Source organism: Canis lupus, chromosome 1 (genome assembly GCF_011100685.1).
Source record: "Canis lupus familiaris isolate Mischka breed German Shepherd chromosome 1, alternate assembly UU_Cfam_GSD_1.0, whole genome shotgun sequence".
NCBI lineage: Eukaryota > Metazoa > Chordata > Mammalia > Carnivora > Canidae > Canis > Canis lupus.
This window is the reverse complement of record NC_049222.1, coordinates 81,938,888-81,957,077: the sequence shown is the minus strand read 5'-3', so window position 1 is coordinate 81,957,077 and position 18,190 is coordinate 81,938,888. Positions and strand designations below refer to the sequence as shown.

Sequence of the window (18,190 nt, the reverse complement as noted above, 5' to 3'; positions counted from 1 at the left end):
CAGACAACCAGACTTTCAATAAAGAATGGTTGTACCAAGAAAAATTTGTTCTCATGGAGATGAAATAAAAAACATCAAGATACATTTAACAATCATTTCTTAATGGTAACCTTAAGAATATAATTTTGTTATCTTTTAGGCTTTTATAGATAATTTTCAAGCGGCTAAACAGGCTTTGGCTGAGGCTACTGTTCAAGCAGCAGGAATGGCTGCTACTGGTGTAAAAGAATTGGCACAGAGGAGTTCTAGAATGGCATTGGATGTTAACATCAAAGCCCCAGTGGTAGTCATCCCACAGTCTCCAGTTTCTGAAAATGTTTTTGTTGCTGATTTTGGACTAATTACAATGACAAACACATTCCATGTAATAACAGAGAGCCAGAGCAACCCCCCACCAGTTATTGATTTGATAACAATAAGGCTGAGTGAAATGCGACTATACAGGTAAGCTTTTCTTAATTACAGTTGTGGAGAATGCAATCTTTTTCCTTTTTTTTTTTTTTTTTAAGATTTTATTTATTTATTCATGAGAGACAGGCAGAGGCATGAGGGAGAAACAGGCTCTCAGGTGACCAGGAGCCCATGGAATCACCACCTGAGCCAGAGGCAGGCACTGACCCGACTGAACCACCCAGGTGCCCCAAATGCAATCTTTTTCAAACTTTCTTCATTAAAGGTTTTGGCATCCTGAGTCTTCTGTCTATAGGGAGATTTTATTTTATATGACTATACTTCATTTTGAGATTTTTCTCTTCACCAAGCTTTTTGGCAAGATCTATTATACTCGTCTAGTTTTTTGAACACCTAGATGGTATTTGAAAATTACTCCTTAGGTAATTAGGAACACTGTACAATTTATTATTTGAGGATGTGTATTTGTGCTTATTTGTAGTTCTTTGTAAATCAGAAGGTTATGAAAGAAGTGAGGGAATTTCTAATATACATTTATTCACTTTGTAATACAGCTTTACTCAAACTACTCTATGAGCTTTGTACTATGGATCTGATGCTCTAATTTAAAACAAAAAAAAAAAAACAAAGAATACAGTCATACGTAATCATTGGGTTTAGGATTACAAATTAGGAGAATAAGTGAATCTCCTAATATAAATTAGAAGAATAAGAGAATAAGTGAGTGTTCCAGAACTTCTTACTGTGTTTCCATGCTATTTCTAGTCACCTATTCTAGATTTAGCACTGTATTTCTTTTTCAACTTGGATCCATCTCTGTTTATACCACTCACTTGCCCTTTTCTTCCTATCATTTTTCTTTGATCTCATTTTATTTTTCTCATTCCCTTTATTTTGCTACCTCTACTTCTCTCTTTTTAAGAATTTTAATTTCAAATTTTTTTTTTTTTTTTTTTTTTAATTTTACTTATTATTTATGATAGTCACACACAGAGAGAGAGAGAGAGAGGCAGAGACACAGGCAGAGGGAGAAGCAGGCTCCATGCACCGGGAGCCCGACGTGGGATTCGATCCCGGGTCTCCAGAATCGCGCCCTGGGCCAAAGGCAGGCGCCAAACCGCTGCGCCACCCAGGGATCCCTTAATTTCAAATTTTAAGTAAACTCTATGCCCACCATGGGGCTCAAACTTCTGACCCTTAGATCAACAATCACATGCTCTACCAACTAAGCCAGCCAGGTGCTGCTGGGCCTTTTTTCTATTAGTTGAATATTTTTAAGGCAGCTTTATTGAGGTATAATCGACATGTAATGAATTACATATCTTTAAAGTATACAATTGGTAAGTTTTGACATGTATACATGTGTGACAATATGTGTACAATGTGGTATTCCTTAAATATTGTATAGAGTTTACCACAGAGCCATTTGGGCCTGGACTTGGCTTATGGGAGTTTTTAAACTGCAATATCCATTTCTTTAATAAACTCAGGACTATTCAAATTATTTTTTTTTCCTCAAGTGATCTTTTTCTCAAGAAATTTGTTCATTTTATCTCAGTTATAAAATTTTATGGCATAAAGTTGTCCATAATACTCCTTTTATTCATTAATATCTATAGTGGTATCATCCCCTTTATTCTTGATATTTATAATTTGTGTATTTTTACTTGAACTAGCTTTTGATTTTCTCTCTTGTTTTTCTCTTTTCTGTTTCATTGATTTCTGCTTTGATATTTCTTTCTGCTGACTTTGGGTTTAATTTTGCTCTTTTTGTAAGTTATCGTTAGGTGGTAGCTAAGATTATCACTTTGAACATTTCTTATCTAATGTAGGCATTTAGTGTTAAAATTTCAGAGTTCCTCTCTATAGCTCTCTTCTCTCTGGCACTTTACTATAAACTATAACTGCCTTGCTCTTTTTGGACTGTGAACTCTGTCTTCTCAACTTGAAGACTTTGGTGGTCTTTTCTGGCTTTATCTCCCTTTGCCATGGCCTGTAAATTATCTCAAGAATTAGAAAGTTGGGGCAATTACAGAACTCACCTTGTTGGTTGGTTGGTTGCTGCTGCTGTTGTTTTAACCACTTCTCAGGAATGACTATTTGTTGCATGATATTGTATGTCTTGAAAAACACTTTTTAATATATTTTAAGTGGGGTTTTCTGATGAAGAGGAGTTTCAGTTAGGATGGTAAACTTGGTTCATGTTATCTCATCTTGGATGGAAGGAGAAATTCATCAATTGAATATTTAAGTACTTACTAAGCACCTAGTATATCCCAGGTACTGTGCTAGGGAACAAGAAGTATAATAATGAACAGTCTTTACAGGGGATGAATAAATAGTATCCACCTCATTGTCGAGGTAGGTGTTATTTAATGAATTTACTGATATGATGCACAAAAATAGATTCATAGTTAGGTTTTGGAAGGGTTATAGAAAACCCAGATCAAAAGGAGACAACACTGGAGGTTGAAAGAATGATTTACTAACTACAAGTGAGATTCACATAAGATTTATATGTAATGCTGGCTAGGGTAGAGAAGTGAGGTAATAGAAGATCTACTAGTTAAGAGAAATTTGAAATAGAATTTATAGTAAGAGCTTGTTGAATGGATGTCAGGGTTCAAGCAGAGAAGTTAAATTTTTTGACTCAAGTTGCAGGCTTGTAAAATTCAGTTTGGTGATAATGCACTTCACTGAGATAAGATAGAGCAATAAAGAGAAAAAGCTGAGTAGAGACACTGAGTTCTCTAGTAGGTAAAGTAACTTGGAAGTTGTCTGACTTTGATATGGAGAATTAGAGAAAGTGATTGAAGGACACTTGGACGTATGTGTATAGATGTTAGAGTGTTTGTGGGACTTCTAGATTTGGGAGTCCTTCGTAATATTTAGGTAGTTATTAAAGCCATGTCATACAGTGGGACATAGGGACAGAATGCTGACAAATGCCAATACATAAGGAACATATATTTCTCAGAAGAGATTAAGAAGGATAAGCAGAGAGATGCAATCCAGGAGGGTATGTTGAGACAATGTTGAGGGCTCTGTTGATATTGTTAACCACGAATTAATAGTATGTGATTTTTTTTCATGTAGTACTTGATATTTGTTGTTGGATTCAGGCAAGACTGAATTTTTAACAAGCAGATGTGACTGAAGGTGGTGGGATAGGATTGTTAAATATTGAGTCATGTTAATGGATAATGGAGATGGAAGAAATCAAAGGAAGCCAGGGTACTGTAGAGTAAAAGAATGTAGAGAGAGGTTTATAAATTGGAGATTTATCAAAAATCTTCAAAGACTTCTCCAAAGTCTTCAAAAGTAAGCATTGACTAGTTGTTGATTGATTAAAGCAAGAGTAGAAGATGATAAAACTGGTTGATATGCTTAAAGGGATAGGAGTCAGAGGTGACTCCTATCATTTGTATCATTGCAAATTAAGGGAAAGGACTTCTATATCTCTTAACCCTGAGATTAATAGGGTGTTGGAGAAAAATTGGCCTCTATTTAATAGAGCTCCATGGAGAGCTAGGTTTCAGTTAAGGTGATAGATTCAGTAAAGACATTGGGAAATGTAGAATGATTTGTTCAGCTAAGTCCAGAGAAGTCAGAAATCATAGGAAAATACTGAGGTGAGAGACTTCTGTTTTAATAATAGGCTATAGAGTAGCAATTTAAACTTTAAATGGCTCATTAACTTTTAAACTGTATAAAAGTCTAAATTTACTTGAAAAAAATATCACATTTTGCCTTATTTCAAGAAATAGTAGGTATAAATTAGGTGTGAATCGTTATTACAAATAGATTGTTTTGAAAAGAGTTTATTAAATATCTCTAGAGCATTAAAAATATTATTTTCATGTCCAAAAATGAGTTAACTTTTTATTGAAGAAATACATAAAATGATATTAAGATAAACAGAAAAGATTGCTGACAATATGGCCAAAGGTAAGTACTATTAATAATTTGGTGTGTTTTTTCTAGTTCATTATTTCTGTATATATATACTTGAGTAAAGTAAGAATTACATTGTATATTTTGGATTATAAATTTATTTTTTTCCTTTAACAATGTGCTATAAATATTTTTCCATGTTGAGTGCAAATTTTTTTTTCTTTTCTTTTTTTTCTTTTTTAAGATTTTATTTATTTTCATGAGAGAGAGAGAGGCACAGACACAGGCAGAGGGAGAAGCAGGCTCCATGCAGGGAGCCTGACTTGGGACTTGATCCAGGTCTTCAGGATCAGGCCCTGGGCTGAAGGAGGTGCTAAATTGCTGAGCCACCCAGGCTGCTCGCAAAATTTTTTCTAAATCATTTTATCCTGCAGGTTTTTAAAAATTCAGTTACCTATTGTTAGAAAGTCAATTTGATTCTGGTTTTTTTTTTTTTTTTGCTGTTATAAATAATGCTATAATGATGACTGATGATATAGTTCATCAGTGCTTATCTGATATTCTACTCATATGTTTAGGATAACTCATTTCCTGCAGACATGTTCTAGAAATAGAATTACTCAGTTAAAGAGCGTAAACAATTTTCTCTGAAATTATTTTAAAATTATTGATATTTAGAAATTCAGTTTGGTTACAGCTTCATAGAAAAACACACAAAGATAAATAAGCATTCATATTTGTGACCACTTGTGTTGAAATCGTTTTGTTGCAAAGCTGTTAATTGCAATGTAAAATTTTAAAAAGACATTTACAATACTTTTGTAAGGAAAGATGTAAAACTTAACCAATGGCCAGAAAGAAATCTTGATTAAATGGGAAGAGAATATTTTCCTAGGCCTAATGTTATAAAGATCTCAGTTTATATACATTAATTTATACATTTAATATATTCTCAGTAAAAAGTAAATAGTTCTTGTTAAAGTCTTTCAAAATTATTATGAAGTGTGTTTTGGAAATATAAATAATGGCCAAGATGTTGCGAAGATTTTTTTAAAAGAAGAAATTGAGATAGGGAATGAAGACATAACATTTGAGGTACTATTAAAATAGATTGAATTGTATTAAATACTTCTAAAATGTATTATGAAGTAAAATGATAAAAACAGTGAGACAGGATAGAAAGCCAGTGATTGACCACATGTGTGTATATGTATCTTCATTATTCATATCTATAGTCAGTCTTCATTATACACAGATTCTATCTTCGTGAATTTGCCCACTCACTAAAACCTGTTTGTAACCCCCAAATCAATACTCATGACATTTTTACAGTTACTTCTATAAGATGTATATAATCATGAGAAATGTTGATCTACCAAAGCCTATGTTCCCAACTGAGATGTCAGGCTAAGTGACACTCTGCCTTTTTATTTTAGCAAATAATTGTACGGCACACAACATATTGCAGTTATCTAAATGAAAGACTGGCAATAAAGCTAGAATAAAATAAACATAGTCCCTTCTTTCATGAACCTTTTATTCTAATGGAAACTTGACAATAAACTACAGTATGTTAAATAGAATGTGAGATTGCATAGGAAAGGTATCTACCTGAGATACTGGGTAGTACTGGTAAGGAGAAGTTTTTTAAGGAAGCAGTCTTTTGACACAGCAATTCATGTTTCTTGCAGTTTGTCCAGAGGAAGAAATTTACTCAAAGATACATAGAAAGATAAAATCCAAGTTTTTATTATAATGAAGAATTAAAAACAACATAACTTTTTAACAGAAGGTTGACAAAATGACTTATGATATAGTCATTTAATATTGCAGTTATTAAAATTGTACATGAGGAATTTCTAGAGAAAATGGCAGAATAGGAAGATCCCAGGCTCACCTCCTCTAATGGATAAATCTAGATAACACCCACAGTCAGTATAAATAACCCAGAAAATGACCTGAACACTGGCAGAGGAGACTGTCCACAGCTAAATGTAGAGAAGAGACCACATCGAAGAGAATAGGAAGGCAGAGACACAGTAGGGAGCCAAACTGACCCTCAGGACTGTCCGTCCATAGGTGGGAGGGACACCTATGAGCATGGAGAAGAGAGAGATACAGATCCCATCCCAGGCATGGGGGACCTCACTAAGAAAATGAATCTTAATAACATTTGGCTTTGAAAATCACAGCGGCATAACTTAGCAAGTTCTTAAAATCAGTGTGGCTTAATATCTGGAACTTTATTTTTTTTTTAATTTTATTTATTTATTTATGATAGTCACAGAGAGAGAGAGAGAGAGGCAGAGACACAGGCAGAGGGAGAAGCAGGCTCCATGCACCGGGAGCCCGACGTGGGATTCGATCCCGGGTCTCCAGGATCGCGCCCTGGGCCAAAGGCAGGCGCCAAACCGCTGCGCCACCCAGGGATCCCAATATCTGGAACTTTAAAAGTCAGCGGGCTCACCTCTGGGAGGAAAGTTGGAGCACAATGGGAAACTGAGTACCCACCATCAAAGAGATAGCACAACAAACAGCCCCCTTGAGATAAAGCACAGAAGCAACAGTTTGTAAAATGTCTAGGGTATACAGGAAGAAGATTTATTTACTAATATCAGAACATGTGCAGAAGGAATAGTGGGTCTTTGTGAGTCTTCTGCAAGAACAAAGAGGCTGACCGTCGCCATTACCCTTCTCTGTGCCACAGCCTATATACACGGACACCAGTGGGAACCAGCACAGCTCAGACACTTTCCACCAGCTTGCTAATTATGCGCCCTGTTACTGCATACTCTGCGGACCCACTCCAGCCATCATGGCTATGCAGTTTTCCTGGTTGAGTGGAGGTTCCCCTCCTGTAGCAGACCAGCGAAGACCTTATCTTGCATGCACCATATACTCTGCCCCTGCATTCTCCAGACGACCTGCTCCCTCCAACATACCCTTCGTAGGAATACATCCAAATAGGTGGCACAGACCTGGCAGTGTGCAAGCAGCTTGATAAGGGGCCAAAACCATTCCAAAATGACTCCTACAACAGGGTGAGGGGAAATAATCCACACACACCAGTTCACCTAGGGCCTCAGCTGTAGGCCAGGGGCAGACATCTGGTCGGATTGCAGCCCTACCCATTAAAAAAGCTGCATGGGGACAACACAGGGGGAGGCCCCTGTAGTTCGTTGCTACCGCTGCCTTGGCAAACACTTGGTCTGACGTAGGGCAGCCCAGACTGGACCACTAATAACACAGGAACCAAACTCTCCCCAAACAGGCAAAGAGAGCCATCTCAGGAAATTGGACTAAAGGCAAATTCAGCTCAGACATAGTATGGTGTACATACCACATAGAAGGTGCTCCTGAAGCACTGCTTTCTGGTGTACAGGAGACATTGCACTGCAGCATACTACAGGACTTCTTCATAAGGCCACTACTTTTAAGAGCAGGATGTATAGCTGATTTTATTAACACATGGAAATAGATAAAGAGTTAGACAATGAGAAGATGGAGAAAGTGTCCCAAGTGAAAGAAGGGGACAAAGTTATAGAAAGAGAGCTAAACAAAATGGAGATAATATGCCTGACAGAGGATTTAAAGTAATGATCATAAAGATACTCATTGGACTTAAGAAAAGAGGGAGGACTTCAGTGAGACCGTCAACAAAGAAAACAGGATCAATCAGAAATTAATAACTCAATAACTAAAGTTTAAAATACGTGAGAGAGAATAAATAGACTAGAGGAAGCAGAAAGATGATATACAGACCAGCAACTTGGAGGACAGAGCAATGGAAAGCAGTCAAGCAACCAGAGAGAGAGAGAAAAGGATAATAAAAAAAAAAAAGAAAGTAATTTAAGGGTACTCAGCAACACCACGAAGTGTAGTGACATTCACATCTTCGGGATCTCAGAAGAGGAAGAGGGAAAAGGTGGCAGAAAATTTGAAGGAATAATAGCTGAAACCTTCCTGAACCTGGGGAAGGAGGCAGAAATCCAGATCCAGGAAGCATCCAGAGAACCCCCAGCAAAATCAGCCTAAGAAGGTCCACACCAGGACCTCATAGTAATTAAAGTGGGGAAAGAGTAGTGATAGAATCTTAAAAAACAGCAAGAGAAGAAAAAACAGTTACATACAAGGGAAACAAAAGCAAAAATAAACAAACTATTGGAACTACAGCAAAATAAAAATCTTCACCCCAGGAAAGTAAGTAACCAACAAAGCAAAAAGACAGCCAGTGAATGGGAAGAGATATTTGCAAATGATCTATCTGGTAAGGGGTTGTTATTCAAAATCTATAAAGAAGTTAAACAACACACACAAACCCAGTTTTAAAAATTGGCTGAAGAGATGACAGACATTTCTACAAAGAAGACATACAGATGGCCAACAGACACATGAAAAGATGCCCAACATCTCTCATTATCAGGGAAATGAAAATCAAAACTCCACTGAGATATCACTTCAGACCTGTCAGAATGGCTAGAATCAAAAACACAAGAAGCAACAAGTGTTGGTGAGGATGTGGAGAAAATGGAACCCTTGTGCACTGCTGGTAGGAATGCAAAGTGGTACAGCCACTGTGAAACAGTATGGAGGTGCATCCAAAAATTAAAAATGGAATTACCATATGACCCAATAATTTCACTACTGGATACTTACCCAAATACTATGAAAAGCAAATTTGAAACTGTATCCACATGCACTCCTATGTTTATTGCAGCATTATTTATAATAGCCAAATTATGGAAGCAGCTCAAGTGTCCATCGATAGATGAATAAACAAGCGGTGTGTATGTGTGTGTGTAAGTAAATATTGAGATCTTGGCTTTTGCAACAAATTGGGTGAGTCTAGAGGATATAATGCTAATGAAATAAGTCATTCAGCAAAAGACATAGGGTTTCACCCATGTGTTTAAGGAACAAATGAACAAACTAAAAAGACTCATAACTATAGAGAGCAAACTGATGTTTGCCAGAGAGGTGTGTGGGTAGATGGGGAAAATAGGTGAAAGGGATTAAAAATGCACCTATTGTGATGAACATTGAGTAATGTATTGAATTGTTCAATAACTGTATTGTACACTTGAAGCTGATAATAACACTGTATGTTAATTATACTGAAATGTAAAAAAATTAAAAATAATTTTAAACATAAAACTGCATTTGAAATATTCTCTACAGGCCTTTTAAATTTCCTAACTTATTCCCATTAAGTGGAGATTGCAAGCACGCATGCATAAAGAGTATAGTGTTACTCTGTAGTTAATTCACAAAATGGTACGATGCTAGGCATTCTGAGAGATCCCTGATGATTCCCGTATTTCTCTTCACTTGAGTAAGTGAATCTAAAATTCTGTAGTCATAGCTTCATACCCTAATGGAAGGATTTGGAATTTGCTGCCAGTTAAAATCTAAGTACATTATTAAGGAGTACCACTTTGATGTTGTTACTTGAATGAACAGTGAGAGGCTTCTGTGGTCACATTGTCACTTGAAAGGGATTCAGTAACCTATTACTGCTTTCATCATTCCTGAGTGTCAGTCCTACCCTTACAAATATTTGGAAAGGCAAATATTGTTCAACTTAACAAATATGTTCAACTTGATAAAATCTCCCATATTCAACTTTTTTTTTCATCCACAGAACTAGAAATTGTATATGGTATAGCTTTGTTATCAAGGTAAGGGGATATATTGGTATTCTCCATATCTAAGCGAGTGACTTAAGTTATTTTTGTAATGAGGTCTTCTATAATGTATATATACCAGTTATATGGAGATAGTCCTCATTTTAAGGGTTTACTATCCAAATTATATATTTTTGGTACTTTTTAACACACTGCATAATCTTATTCTAAAGATTGATTTCTCTACAATATGGAACACTTGTGCTCAGAGAAAGTGACCTAAATTCACAGTGGGATGGAATATCTCTCATTTTGACTTGGGAAGCTGGGTAGATTTTATTTTTCTTTTCATACACAAATTACTGATTTTTATTATTTGTGTATAGAATGATAAATTAAAAATTGTTTTTTACTTTATGTATATATGAAACAAAACAATTTTCTTTCTACTTATAGGACTCAATTTATTAATGATACATACCAGAAAGTACTAGATCTGCTACTGCCATTAAATCTTGAGGTGATTGTTGAGCGGAATTTATCTTGGGAGTGGTACCAGGAAGTTCCTTGTTTTAACGTAAATGCTCAGTTAAAGCCCATGGAGGTAACTTTTTGGATGCTTGTTGATTTCTGTTTTTAGTTAAAAATATTGCTTGGGAACCTAAGATATTTTGGTGTAGATGTTACATATTGCTCAGCTTTTCAAAATTGAAATAGTAACAATAAAAAAGAAATAGTAACAATATTAAGTTAGAATTCATTGAATATTCTCCATTGATTAAATGTTTGAATGGCTACTCTGCGTTAGGTCCTGTGCTATATATGGAGAGACATTGGCAAAGAAACCATGGTATTATCTCTGGCTTCATGAGACCTAACTAGTCTAATGCAAGGGCTAGCAGTCATTGTGATCTAGAGGCATGATCGTTAGGCTATAAAAAGGTACATAGGCATGCAATTAAAATAGTTATAAATTGTGGTAAATTCCATACAGGAAACAAATATTAATTAGTCAGTTGGATATATTAAATTAGAACTTAGTGGAGAGATCTAAGTTAGAAATAATAATGTAAAAGTCCTCAGCATCTGCATAGTATTTAAAGCCATGACAACATGTGAAATAACCTAGAGAAGTTCCTAGAAGTAGAAGAGTTTGATGATTAAAATGGTAAATGGGTTAGTTCCTTACACATAACGTTACCTCCCTATTAGTTGATACTGCTTCACAGATTTCTAATGTACTTATCCACAAGTTCCCATCTGCCCCCTTGACTGCGTGGAAGTCAAAACTGTATCATATGCTTTGCTGAAGTGACAACAGGTTACTTTAAAAAGCCTGCTTAACAAATCCTCTTCCTTCCTCCCACCCCCAGTTTCTTTTCTATTTCCCCCTAGAAATTGTATTTAAAAAGAGAAAACCATCATTTTTAAAGGTTTCAGATTTTTAATTCAGAAATATATTTAGAATTTAAACATGATCATCTCAACTGAAAATCTGTTCTTGTTGTATAAGATCATATTAGACTCCTTAACTTATAAATGGAAGGCATTTTCTTCCTTTTCTTAAGATTTTATTTCTCCAGGAAGGAATGCATGTAGAATGTTGAGGTGATGTTGCAGATGATCTATAAAAGGCTGACTGCCTTCCAGGGCAGATGAAATTGGGTCTTCTCCTATCCTGATCCACCTGAATAGTCTGCAGATACGGACGTGGATCCACATATTTGACCCCTCTTGGATCAGGGAGAGGCTGGAATCAGTTACTCTAAAGCATCTAGACTAAGTGCTACAGCTTGTGATTTCTGACTTGTCAGACATTTGGGAGTAGCAAGATAGCCTGTCCTGACATGTAAGAGCCATAGACCAACAGTCCTGGGATCCTCATATTTCTTGCAACTTCCTGGACCAAGCTGTTGGTAAGAGGGAAGAGTGATGATTCATATTGATATTTGGGGGGCATCAGTATACATGTACTAATTAAAAGACATGGTTTAGGTGTGGTTGTTAATTTAAATGAACTAAATGAACATACTATTTTGCAGTACCAGATATATAATAAAAGGTTAATGTCATGAATAAGTGAAAAGACAAAAGGCACAGTATAAGTAGCATGAATAGGATATACATGGACTGAATCTTAAGAAAACACTAGATTATATATCATCTTAGAAATATAGTCAAAGGAATACTGGTATAAATAAAACTTAAATTTTGTGGGATTAAAATTATTTTCTTGAGGTGATTAAACATTATCAGTTTAAAATTCATGGGGTATTTGTTTTTCATGTTTTACATGATTGATATTGTATTATAGTTCCCAAGAGAAACCTAGTCAATAGAATGGGTATATTTGTGTGTGTTTGTTTATACACTTGGTCTGAATACAGTAGACTAACTTCTTGATGACTCCATTTTAGCCTCTCCTTGACACTGAGGATGAGATCAGGAAGGGTCATATATGTGGGTCCTGAGGTGGGCTGCAACAGCTGTTAACTACTTGGATGGATCATGAAGACCCAATTTCATCCTAGTTGGTCTGCCCCAGAAGGCAGCTGGGCATTTGTAGATGGTTCGTGCATTATGTATATATTCTAGGTACATATCATATTATGTAACATCTTGAATAATATTGAACCAAATATGTAGATCCTACGACCTAGTCAAGGTGACATAGAATTAACCATCACAGCTTTCGATACAGTTCTTATGTTGATGATTTTTAGGCTAAATTTGCAACACCTGGGGTTTTGAGGTGGATTTAAGTATGATATTTAACCATTTAAGTCTCAGATTCTTATACAATCAGGATGTATTCTTTATTATTATTGTTATTATTAAATATTTATTTATTTGAGAAAGAGAAAGCACACAAGCAGGGAGAGTGGCAGAGGGAGAGGGGAAGCAGACTCCCCTGCTGAGCAAGAGGGGAAGCAGACTCCCCTGCTGAGCAAAGAGCTTGACATGGGGCTTGATCCCAGGACCTCGAGATCATGACCAGAGCTGAAGGCAGATGCTTAACAGTTGAGCCATCTAGGCTTCCCAGGATATATGCTTTATATCCTATATATACCTATATTCTATATATACCTAGAACATTTATGAGGTTCAAATGAAATAATAACTCATGTAAAACACATTGTGAACTATTTTTCATGAGGCAAATCATTATTTTTAAGTAATTTGTATTTGTAAGTTGAAGTGCTTAGTAGCCAAAAAAAATGCAAAGTAGCTAGATAATTAAAGATGAAAGTTCATTTTAAAGGTTTTTAGTTATTAGGTTAATTGATCTATTCATAAGAAAACTTACCATTCATAGTTTCATTGGTATTGACATTTAGTACCTGTATTTCACTACTAAGGATCACATGGTCATTGAGGAAACCGAGTAATCTATTAGTAGAAATATCTAATGCATTAAAAAATTAGTTTGTAGAGGTCTGAAATGAAACACTTGCTTTTCAATATAAGAGAATTTTTAACTACATAGTAGTAATGTTAATGTTAACTGAATTTTTATTTTCACAGTTCATTCTTAGTCAAGAAGATTTAACAACTATTTTTAAAACATTACATGGCAATATATGGTACGAAGAAGGTGATGGTGCCTCACCTGGAGGAGTAAAAGATCAGAGTAGTGTTAATAGTGGAGTTACTAATGCTTCACACCATTTAGAAGGTATGTTCTTGACCTCAGATTAGCCATGCCATCCCCATTTCCAATCCCCACCTTTCTTCCTCCATCCTTTCCATTCTCTAGTTTGAGTTTTCAGAAAATAAGATTTAAAGATATTTTTTAAGTAGCTAATCCTATCTAGGTATCTCTAAATGGTCTATTACTAGACTTCCTGTTGATTTTTTTTTCCCTTTGAATTAAAATTCCTGGTTTTGTTGTGACAAAATTCCTTCATATTCTTGTTACCCCAACTACCCTATATGTTCTTATTCACAGTTTTTCTCCCCATCCTCCTCTTCTCCCTAATGCCTAGTACAACATATATCACAGATGGAATATTTTATACTAAATTGGGAATATCAAAATATTAAGGATGTCAAGAAGGAATGATCATTAGTAAATGATGAATTTCAACAAGTAGCTGGAAGATAGATGGATAGAACAAGGCAGAGGAAACTGTAACTCAGAAAGTGGTTGCATCTAATATTGGATTTAATGTGCTTGTGTGGAACCTGACTGGGTTCTAAGTTCAGCACCAGCACATAGAATTGGCTCATTTAGGGCTGCTGGGATGATTGTGCTTTGCAAGAATAGAGCTCTCATTCTGACATTTTAGGGATCCTCAAATCTACTTACCTCAAAATGAAACCTATTAGTCCACCAGACCTACTCTTGCAAACCCCTGAGATAACACACACCTTTTTCTAGTCAGGGAGAATCCTAACACAAAAACAACCCTACATTATTACGTTATAGGAAACTTGATCTTTATTGGGTAGAATAATCACTCAGTCTTTTATTGATAAAATATTCATGGCCAGGTTAAGAAAATAGTGAGAACCTAAGCATAAAAGAAACCAGGATAACAGAATACTGTTTTCTGAGTGAAATAGAAATGAAGTAACAAAAGAATATAAACAAACATAAAACAAACATTATCTCATCCATAATCAGAGGATTTTGAGAATATAAAAACTGAATCCTACCATCACTACCTTCCACTCTTTCAAGATAAAGAGTTCTTGGAACCCAAAAATATGATTGGTGAAATTTTGAAACAGAACAAATGCAGTAAACATGAGGTCAAAATGTAGGTGCTGAGTTGGAATATATAGTTGATGTAATTTCCCATGATACAGTGGAAAAATAAGCCACAGGGATATAAAATGAGATACAACTTAAGAATTTAGACCTTCAAAAGTTGCAAAATCCAGAATAATAAGTATCTTAGGAGAAAGAAGGAAATGGAAGAATCTTTCAAAGAAATAATAGAAGAAAATCTCTAGAGCTAAATAAATATTGAAATTCTATTATATAGGGATCCCTGGGTGGCGCAGCGGTTTGGCACCTGCCTTTGGCCCAGGGCGCGATCCTGGAGACCCGGGATCGAGTCCCACATCGGGCTCCCGATGCATGGAGCCTGCTTCTCCCTCTGCCCGTGTCTCTGCCTCTCTCTCTCTCTCTGTGACTATCATAAATTAAAAAAAATTAAAAAAAAAAAAAAGAAATTCTATGATATAAAAAAATCTAACATGTTTCAAGGAGATTTAATAAACAAAGATTGTGCAAACACATTTTCATGAAATGTCAGAACAACAAAGGTCAGATTTTTAGTTTCAGAGCAAAATCAGATTATTAGGGTCTTGGAAAAAGAGTGATTAGAATCAGATTATCATGAACAGAACTGGATGGAATGGGGTAGATGGATGACAAGAGACAATGGAGAACTATAGTCAAATTTCTTTTTCTTTTTTTTTTTTTTTTAAGATTTTATTTATTTATTCATGGGAGCCACAGTGAGAGAGAGAGAGAGGCAAAGAGACAGGCAGAGGGAGAAGCAGCTCCATGCAGGGAGCCTGACGTGGGACTCAGTCCCAGGTCTCCAGGATCACGCTCTGGGCTGAAGATGGCGCTAAACCGCTGAGCCACCCGGGCTTCCCTATAGTCAAATTTCTAAGGAAAATGATTTTGAAGTTAGAATTCTATTTTATTCAAACCATAAAATGTGAAAACACAGTAACTCACATTTCTAATGACTCAAAATTTACTTCTTCCATACTCCTAAAGCAATTAGTTTGAAAATGTAATCTAGCAAAACAAATAAGGAATCCAGGAAAAAGGAAAACATGAGATCTAAAAAACAGTGGGTACTCCTTAGTAGTCAGGAGTGCACTGAAAAGGGATCCCAAAATTAGGTTTTACTGGGCTAGACAGTCCTTGGTTTTATTACAGAGGAAGTCAGAATGCCTTAAGAAAATTTTAAAAAGTAGAAGAATGCCTTTAAAAAGAAAAATAGCATAAATGTCATAAAATATGTAGAATGAGTTGATTAACTACATTATATAAGTGATATAGAAAGGAGGACATGTTTTTGGTTCCTAAGGAGGGAGACATCTCTACTACATAGTCTAGTCTAGAGGTAAAGTGGATTAAGTTTTGTACAATTTTGAGCCACTGTTAGAAGAGATTCTTCTTTTTTGAGAGATGCTACTAGTGATGTAGCAGCAGAGAAAGTGTTACATAATAAACTGTTAATTCTCTTCATTGAAAATTATCACATAGTTATAGTTAACACATGGAATATTTACTGTAAATAAGAATGTAAATATTATTAACCATGTTAACATAGAGATGAAGAACATAACTGATCAAAGCTGGAAAATAGGAAGATAGGGTAGAGAAAGTGGTAAGGACTTAATGGGGAGTGTATAGTATAAATAATGTCTGAATGGAAACAAAAAAATAGACATTTAAGTATATTACTGTTTTAACAATTTTCTTGAAATAGGCATATATACACCAAAAGGGAAGGAATAAGGTAATGAACCCAAATGTACCCATCAACACAGTTTCAACAATTGGTATCATGTGGCTGCCTTTATCACAGCTTTAACTCTGCATTTTCTTCCCCATCCCACCAGATGATTTTATTTTTTTTATTTTATTTTTTTTCATGTGCATCCAATTTGGACTTTATTTTTATATATATATATATATATAAATTTATTTTTTTATTGGTGTTCAATTTGCCAACATCTAGAATAACACCCAGTGCTCATCCAATCAAGTGCCCCCATCAGTGCCCGTCACCCAGTCACCCCCACCCATCGCCCACCTTCCCTTCTAGCCACCCTAGTTTGTTTCCCAGAGTTAGGAGTCTCTCATGTTCTGTCTCCCTTTCTGATATTTCCCACTCATTTTTTCTCCTTTCCCCTTTATTCCCCTTCACTATTTTTTATATTCCCCAAATGAATGAGACCATATAATGTTTGTCCTTCTCCGATTGACTTATTTCACTCAGCATAATATCCTCCAGTTCCATCCACGTGGAAGCAAATGGTGGGTATTTGTCGTTTCTAGTGGCTGAGTAATACTCCATTGTATACATAAACAAAGTCTTCTTTATCCATTCATCTTTCGACGGACACCGAGGCTCCTTCCACAGTTTGGCTATTGTGGACATTGCTGCTATAAACATCGGGGTGCAGGTGTCCTGGCATTTCATTGCTTCCCACCAGATGATTTTAAAGCAAAAATGAATTTTGGATCCTGCTTTTCAGTGAAACAGTTTTTAAAAATATCATCTAAAATATTTTGTTTGGTTTTTTTTGAAGTAAAATTTGAATATGAAACTATGTGTCAGGTAGTACTTAATCCCCTAAACAAACCCTTAGTTATTAAGGTTAGTTCTATTATTCTCATTTTACAAAAATGGAAATGGAAGCACCAAGCATTTAATTATTATTCTCAAGTTATCACAGAAAAAAGTCTAAGCCAGCAGTTACTGAGTTCAACATCTGAATTTCCTCTTATTTTCTTGAATAACATCATACTACATATTTTAGAATTCTGTTAAACCTATTTCAAACCTATTTTAATGACTTCTACCTTTCTTGACTTTATCTAATAACTTTTAACTTTCCAAGGAACAACTGTAGTGACCGCTGCTGTGGTAGAAGTACATTCACAGGCCTCTCAAGTTAAGACAACACTGAATATGAGCTTCAGAACGGACTATCTCACCATGGTACTGTATAGTCCAGGTCTTGAAAAGGTAGGGAGGACAAAATAATTTTTCACCAATTGTTAATATTTCATATGTATTTTAGAATATCTTTTCCTCTAAAAAATGTTATTGATCATTTCATTTTAACAACGAAATACATTGAACCACTACACTTTTAAGATGTTATCTTTCCTATAGGCAATGATGGAAAAAATAACCCTTTAAATTATTTTTTTTGGCCTTTCATTAGTGAGCCCTATGGAGATAGAAAGTGTGGTAGTTCATCTCTTAAAATGTGTTAGACTTTGTTTTTGTATATAATTTGTATTGATTTCCTCTTCCACAGACTTCCTTTACAGATGTTCGTGATCCTTCTCTGAAACTTGCTGAATTTAAGTTGGAGAATATCATAAGCACTGCAAAAATGTATACAGATGACTCAACATTTTCTTCCTTCTCATTAAAAAATTGTATTTTAGATGATAAAAGGCCTCATGTCAAGAAGGCAACTCCTAGGTAATAGTGTTCTTACTTTTTACTTGAGAAAGGGTTGATAATATCTTTAAAAAAACATATTCCCAG

General features: G+C 35.4%; 1 protein-coding gene across 6 annotated transcripts in view; it reads left to right on the top strand.

Moving 5' to 3' along the window:
- The window catches only part of VPS13A (vacuolar protein sorting 13 homolog A), a 235,292-nt gene that overhangs the window by 118,154 nt on the left and 98,948 nt on the right, over positions 1 to 18,190 (top strand). For all 6 annotated transcript variants that reach the window (XR_005354104.1, XM_038527037.1, XM_038527040.1 and 3 more), the window contains 5 exons: positions 140 to 444; positions 10,386 to 10,533; positions 13,455 to 13,605; positions 17,529 to 17,656; positions 17,955 to 18,124. Coding sequence is in view for 5 of the 6 variants with exons in the window: in XM_038527037.1 (XP_038382965.1) it covers positions 140 to 444; positions 10,386 to 10,533; positions 13,455 to 13,605; positions 17,529 to 17,656; positions 17,955 to 18,124 (902 nt within the window). In the remaining variant the exon portion in view is untranslated. The remainder of the gene's footprint in view (positions 1 to 139; positions 445 to 10,385; positions 10,534 to 13,454; positions 13,606 to 17,528; positions 17,657 to 17,954; positions 18,125 to 18,190) is intronic.